Here is a 7,509-nt window from a genome sequence, read left to right as displayed (position 1 = left end):
ACTCCGTATTTGTTATTAGTCGTTGATATATTTAAATACAGCAAAATGAAGATATAATTAAGCCTGCAACATGTGATTTGAAAATAATCGTTGAAATTTATGCAATAACGACCTGTCACCCGTGAGTTTGTTTCATCGCAATTAATACGCTGATAACTCCACTTGTGCAATTACGTAGAGAAATAATTAGCGATCGTGTGATTGTGAAAATAACGTCTTTATTAAACAATTAACGATAATATATGTCCTTGAACATTAACTCAATAGTTGAAATATAATCTCTTTATCCATGAGGGCTTGAGTTCAAGTTTTGGGGATGACACAAGTAAGTCTCTTTATGAAGGCTTGACTTGGGTATACTCATGTTCAAATCTGAGGGGGCAAGGTTTACCCCTATTGATCGTCATGCATTCGGGCGGATTAGTAGGGGTTTTCCCCCATAGGGTGTTTGAAATAGGCATTTCTACTCCGATAAAGCTCTTTAGCGCGAACCCGGTTAAAACAACGTATGCTAGACCTTACGCTATCGAATCGTGACACGAAGTTTCCAGCTATAGTATATATATATATATACTTTCCTTATTTTGAGAACCATTTTTTTTGCAAAAACCATGAACCATGAGAACTCTCAAATAATGTATTAGATCACATGTGTTTTTTTCTTCATTTACATGTATTATAATATAAAAAAGTATGTTGTAAAGGAAATTTTTTTAAAAAACCTTCAAATAGCCTTTTGTGACATTGTGAATAAATATGTTTACTTTTTCGTTCACATGTGATCAAACGAGTATACATAAGGTTTTGAAAAAAACTTTTTTCTGCAACTCATATTTTTATAACATTTTATATGTGAATGAACAAAAAAAACACATTATCCAATACATAATTTAAGAGTTTTCAAGATTCTTAAAAAAAATGAGTTCTCAAAATAATTATATATATATAGTAAAAAATAAATAAAAAGAAGGGTGTAAAAGAATGATTTTTATATAATACCCACATCTTCCTCTATATAACTAAAATTAATTAGTCTGAGGGTAGACCTACCAATCTTGTTGAACGTTCGTTGGTTAAGCGACAGTGGTAACCGATTAAATAAAGAAACAAAACAATGACTATTGTGTTTAATCAGATGAATAGAGATGAATCCGTTTGGAGCGCTCTATACTTTATTTGGCACTCCATCACATTAGCACAGGTACAAGTTGCGCTCTCATGTTTATATTAAGATTTGCACCGATAGGAATCCACAAGATCATATCTCTAACCTATCGGATGACAATGTGATGCATTTCCTTACCTTATACCATAAAATTGTTACTTTCTTAGTTAGACGTCAACACAAAATAACGACGAATAAGTGGGGCAAATAAGCAAATTAAGCTACGATAATCAATTAGTTTTGATATACTACTTAGACACAACAATTTCTCTTTTCTTTAAGTTAGTAATGACCTAGCTAATTAAGCTTCTCATGCTTGGAACAAAGTCAAGCAAACATAAATTGAGTGATTGATGTGCTTTGCAATCCGTTAATTATGATTTATGATATTCAAATAGGGGGAAAAGGTAAGTGGATGGAAACCCCCATATTCCATGTATTATTTGATACCCATTAATCTCTCAGCTAGACTAATGAATATTTAAATACCACAATATTACTAATGAAGTAATGAGGGTAAAATTCTTAAATGTAACCCGTGCTTTTGATTTCTATTGTTTAATCTGACGAAACCATAACGATTCAAGATATATCAATGCCAGGTTCATTATTCATCATCGCATTTGTTTCTACTATACTAGGTAGCTAGAAGAATTTTATAAATTTCTTTTTACATTAGAATTTTCTAAAACGATGTTACATTATAAAGCCGAAGCATGAATCAAACAATTACAATAATAAAAAATGACTCGCTGCCGATAAATTTCATAAAACTAAGATAAATAAACAATATAATGAAAAAGTTATACTGAACGAACAGATAAATAATTTGATTTCTTCAAACCAACCATCCACCCATTGGCGGATCTTGTATACAACTAGGGGGGTCCTATGCCCCTCCTCAACCTAGCCCAACATATATTAGTTTTTTTTTTATTTTTCTATCTAATACAATCATATATTTACTACATATATTATTTTTATGTTTAAATTAGATGTTTGTGTATTATCTTATGGTAATATATATATGGGTTTGGTAAATGAAACAACATGCTCATAATTGTATTAATTTGATTTCTTAATTGTAGTTTTCCCCATAACTCATTAACAAATTAAATAATATCTTATAAATTATAAACTCTTGTACTAAACGTATTTTATTCAATTATAAGTTTCATATGAATCAAACCCACCTATTATTAATTCAAAGAATAGATCTAACATGCAATGCAAAACTAAACTTAAATAGTCCGAACTTACACTGAATTGTTGTTTAACCCATTTGTATTATCAATTCTACTACTTAATAAGTGCCCTTGTAAATTTTTTTTTCAGGATCCGCCACTATATCCACCATACATACAAAACAAAAAGCTTACAATGTTTGTTTAGATTTAGAAGAATAAAGGGATTCATGTATTCAATTTAACATCACATTTATCGACTAGATCCATCACATTTTGTACTCTACTGTAAGTATTTTGTGATAGTCAACCCTTTAGTTAAAGTGCGCAGTGATTATGGAACACCATCAACATTTCATAAGTGAGTATCGAATCGAAGTTTGATTTCTTCGTTATCAATTAGCGCTAGAACGTAAATGTTGAAGACTTTTAAAAGTTTGAACTAATAACGGGCTCTCATAAAAAGAATTAACTTATTCATATATATATAGATATAGATATATATTGTTCGTACTTGAAAATTAATTTATATAATATATGGTTGTAACAATAAAAAAGTTTACACTATTAATAATAGCAAAAATAAAAACTTTACTACTAGTAGTCGTAGTTACTGACTTACTGTAAGTAATTTTATTATATATTACTTTACTCCTCTAAACGAATAACAAGAAGTTCGGCTTTAAAGCGACAAAAATGATAAAATACACATTTATATAATTCATTTGTTTGCATAAAAAATGAAGTGCATGTTTTAGGGAAAGAGTATATTCATATAGAAAATTGTGCTTAAAGTATAAAAAAAATAAGAAAAAAAAGGAAAAGAAAGTTGACAACTTTTATCCATCTAAAAAATTTACACATTTCCCCCTTAGAAAACACACTACTTTTCACTTTCTTTATAATTTACATAAAATCCGAGTTTCACGGCACACAGCTCACAGAGACCCCCTTTTGTTTGCTTTCTTCTGTTTAAATGGAGGGACCTTAAAATTTTCTCTCTCTACACACACACACACTTTCTCTCTCTCTCTCTAAAAAACACAAACAACAACAACAACAACACACTTTCTCTCTCTCTCCTAATCTTGTTTTTTCTTCTCCTCTTCACCTTAATTCCTTCATTAATAATTATTCAATTAGTTTCAGGTAATTCACCTCAGTTTTTGTTTCATTTCAGCTTACAAGTTTGAGATCTGGATGTTGCTTTTTTTTTTTTTTTTGCTATAATTTATTTCATGTATATATAGATTAGTTGTTTATGCAAGTGTTCATGTTTATTTAGATGTATATAAACTAGTTTATGTTATAGATTATTATTTTTTTTCATTTTTGTTTGTTTGTTTGTTTGTTATATAGAGCTAATATGTGAGGTTAGTAAGCTATGGATAGTAAATTACTAAATTATATGGATAGTAAATTACTAAGTTTTTGTTTAATTTATTTTATGAAATATTCTGTTCACAAGTTTGTTGTAGAAAATTGAGGTTTATTAATCAAGGTTTTTGTTGATTTTAGTCAACTGACACATTTAATTTGGTACATCATTTATTTTTTTATCTTGTACATATATATATATATTTTGTATGATAATCTCAACATATATAATTATATAACTATGTAACCATCCTATTTGTGAAATCAGTAGCTTGTGACTTGCATATAAAAATGTTATATAATTAGGTTTGTTGTAAAATGATATTTATACAAAAATTAACAAGTGTAGATGAATATTGAAACAGATTAATTAACAAAGAAAATTGAGAAGTTTGATGACGCCGCCGTTGTTAGGTGTAGACGGAGACGGACACGGGAACGTGTCCGTAATGACTTGTAATTCGACTATGGAATCATCAGTTTTTGAAAAAACGCCTGGATTAACGGAGCGGAATTATTTAGGATTGTCGTCGGATTGTTCTTCGGTGGACAGCTCTGGGGTTTCTGGTATCTCGAATGCGAAAAGGAATAATTTGAACCTTAAGGCGACTGAACTGAGGCTTGGTCTTCCAGGATCTCAATCCCCTGAGCGCGATTCGGAAATTGAGCTTGTGAGCTCCGAGAGTTTCGACGAGAAGCCGTTGTTTCCGTTGCTTCCTTCTAAAGATGGAATCTGTGCTGGTTCTCACAAGGGTATTGCTTCGGGGAATAAACGAGGGTTTTGTGACACTGTTGAAGGGAATTGGATGTTTGGTTCGTCTACTGGGACCGATTCTGATGCTTCAAAGGGTTTGACAAATGGTAAAGTAGTATCAACTGGAGCTCAGCCTGCTACGGCTAAAGATTCTATTCCACAACAACAGAATAAAGTCAGCACTTCTAATCCTCCTGCTGCTAAGTAAGTGTGCAATTAAACTCATTTTTGTATACTATTTTGTTTCGTTTGTTACTAATCGTGTTTACAGGGCTCAGGTAGTTGGTTGGCCTCCAGTTAGATCTTTCCGCAAGAACATTTTGGCCACAAACGCAAAGAATAACGATGAAGTGGATGGAAAACCCGGTCCTGGTGCTCTATTTGTCAAGGTTAGCATGGATGGCGCTCCTTATCTGAGGAAGGTTGACTTAAGGAGTTACACTACTTATCAAGAACTTTCATCGGCTCTAGAGAAAATGTTTAGCTGTTTCACTATTGGTTAGTTTTTTAACTGTATTCAAGCAGTGTTCTGTTTTAGGCATGTTTTTGTACTACTATAACGAGCGATATTTTTGTGTTTTACAATGTAGGTCAATGTGGATCACAGGGAGCTCCAGGAAAGGAAAGTCTCAGTGAGAGCAAATTGAGGGATCTTTTGCATGGATCAGAGTATGTGCTTACATACGAGGATAAGGATGGTGACTGGATGCTTGTTGGAGATGTACCGTGGGAGTAAGTGTCAAACGACTCTCTTTATTCACTCTCATTATGTTAATTGTTATTGCAGCGGCATTTTTAGATGCATCCGACTGAAATAATCCGCATATTAACTCACACAAAAGAAAAAGGAGAACTGTTGTCCCTACGTATGTCCTGAACTTTCACTCAAAGCAACATCACATATGCCTTCCCAAACATGATGATAGCATACCTTTATTTTTGTAGGATTGAGTTTACAGGTTGCACATGGTAAAGAAATTATTGAAGAACATGTCTATCCGTAGTATTAAAAGCTAACAGTATCTTTTTCGGTAAATAAAGTTGGTGGTTGTCCATTATTGACAAAATTGCAAACTCATCACCTAAGATAGTTAGAGTAATGTATTTGATACCTTTAGCTCACAAATAGAAATTTGAGTTCTGAATGTGTTTGCATAAATTGATCAAATATACGGGCAATATTATTATGGTTCTTAGTTTCGAAGAAAAAGTAGTCGGTCCACTCCTGTCCCTGTGTATGTAATATGTTGATGCGTACTCATGTAATAGTTAAACGTACTTCTCAATTTGGAAACCATTTTGCCATAGTATACTTGCATAATAGGTGCCTGCCTGTACATTAAAGTCTGATCAGCTCCAAATTTCTTTAGTGCATGTTGTAGGGTTGATCTCATTGACATAGGAAGGCATAGAATGAGCCATATTGTGCGTGTGCATTATGTCTAGCCACTGCGCTAGTGAAAGAAACTAATTCTAAAATAATAGCGATAATGCTGTTTTTGTGAGATTTATTGGGAAACTTTTAATTAATGTATTATATCAGGATTCATAAGAAGAAAAGGTTTCATGTTGGTGTGTAGTGAACGGGGATGACCCTCAAGCAATCAGGGGATAAACTGATAGAGAACGGTGGAGGATGAGACACATATATTATTGGCAGAATCCGATCATTCACGTCTCGCCCTCCACTGATCTCCATAATGGTCGTCTCTGTTCACCTACATTTTCATGTGCATATCTCTTTTGCTTCATTCATGGTTTTGTTTCTATATTAAAAAGGATACATTTCTCCTGATTTTTTGGGAATTTCTTTGTGAGGCTGGCTTGAGCTTTTAACCTGATAATTGTTGATATTTAATTATTATAAGCTGTTAAGCCTGTTGCATTGTTCCATTATAAAACGAAAGACCATGTTATCGAACATTGTTATATGTTACTATAGAACCATCTTGTGTGTCCGCACTAGTGCATCTCATATTTGACATCATTCATGCTTGAAGAAAATCAACATGACATCAAATTTGGTCTTTTTCTTTCTTTTTTCATATATTAAGTACCTGCTATATTTTTCATAGCCTTTGAGTCGTCTGCTCTCGCAGCTTATTGTAGTAGTTAATTATTTCTAACACTATCCCTTATTTTCGCTTTGTAATTTTTGTCTTTCTTGCAGTATGTTTATCGGTTCTTGCAAGAGGTTGAAGATCATGAAGGGCTCTGATGCAATCGGTTTAGGTATGCATCATACTTTTACTTCATTTCATCATCCGTTACCAAGTACCTAATTTGATCTATGCACTTTAGAAACTATCGTCCCATCAGACCGTGCTAAATGTAAATTATAACTTCACCCACTATTTGATATCCAATTTTGAGTATCAATTGATTTCAATATTAAAAGAATGCTGGAAGTTATCTGTTCCAATGCGTTGTTTAACCATATAGTGTGCTCATTTTGCTGATACAGCTCCAAGGGCCATGGAAAAGTCAAAGAACAGAAGCTAGCTTTATGTTTTGAATGCAGAAAGAGAAGTGCCCTGTTTCCTTCTATATTTCTATGAATAGTAAGAGAAAAATGTTTCTAATTTCTAATGTTATATGTTGGTTATATTATAGGAAACTTCTGTTTTCAACTATTGTCTTTTGTATTTGATGAATGTGTGTGATTTGAGAATTTTCAACACTTCCTGGACTACTTCTTGTACTCAGTCAACTGTGTTCAGTGATATTAATGTGTGGATGTTACTAATTTACTATGGTGTTTGTTTTTGTCCCATCTGTAAAAGTTGGAGGACCAAATATAGAAAGTGAGAAGATGTGAGGCCTTAGTTTTTGAAAGATCCTGAATGTGTGTGATTTTAGAATTTTTTTTCAACACTTGCTGGACTTGTTCATGACTTCTTGTACTCGGTCAAAACTGTGTTCAGTGATTATAATGTATGGATGTAAAGTAAGATTTTATGGTGTTTGTTTTTGTCCCACCTGTAAAAGTTGAAGGACTAAATATAGAAAGTGAGAAGATGCGAGGATCT

General features: G+C 32.7%; 1 protein-coding gene across 1 annotated transcript; it reads left to right on the top strand.

The window, feature by feature from the left end:
- The first annotated feature begins 3,385 nt into the window (after positions 1 to 3,385).
- LOC122586539 (auxin-responsive protein IAA9) lies at positions 3,386 to 7,230 on the top strand. Its single transcript, XM_043758527.1, has 6 exons — positions 3,386 to 3,498; positions 4,092 to 4,684; positions 4,752 to 4,978; positions 5,071 to 5,212; positions 6,651 to 6,712; positions 6,945 to 7,230. Exons 2-6 carry the CDS (start codon positions 4,122 to 4,124, stop codon positions 6,980 to 6,982), a joined length of 1,032 nt encoding a protein of 343 aa, XP_043614462.1. The 5' UTR covers positions 3,386 to 3,498; positions 4,092 to 4,121; the 3' UTR covers positions 6,983 to 7,230.
- Positions 7,231 to 7,509: the final 279 nt, after the last annotated feature.

The sequence above is a fragment of the Erigeron canadensis genome, chromosome 2 (genome assembly GCF_010389155.1).
Source record: "Erigeron canadensis isolate Cc75 chromosome 2, C_canadensis_v1, whole genome shotgun sequence".
Taxonomy (NCBI): Eukaryota; Viridiplantae; Streptophyta; class Magnoliopsida; order Asterales; family Asteraceae; genus Erigeron; species Erigeron canadensis.
Note: the sequence above shows the minus strand (reverse complement) of the source record. Positions and strands in the feature narration are given on the sequence as shown.

Excerpts from the sequence above, each read along its gene's own strand:
- LOC122586539 (XM_043758527.1), top strand. The coding sequence starts at position 4,122 with ATGACGCCGCCGTTGTTAGGTGTAGACGGAGACGGACACGGGAACGTG. Across the intron at positions 4,979-5,070 it reads GTTTAGCTGTTTCACTATTG|GTCAATGTGGATCACAGGGA; the intron begins GTTAGTTTTTTA and ends TTTACAATGTAG. Across the intron at positions 6,713-6,944 it reads CTCTGATGCAATCGGTTTAG|CTCCAAGGGCCATGGAAAAG; the intron begins GTATGCATCATA and ends TTGCTGATACAG.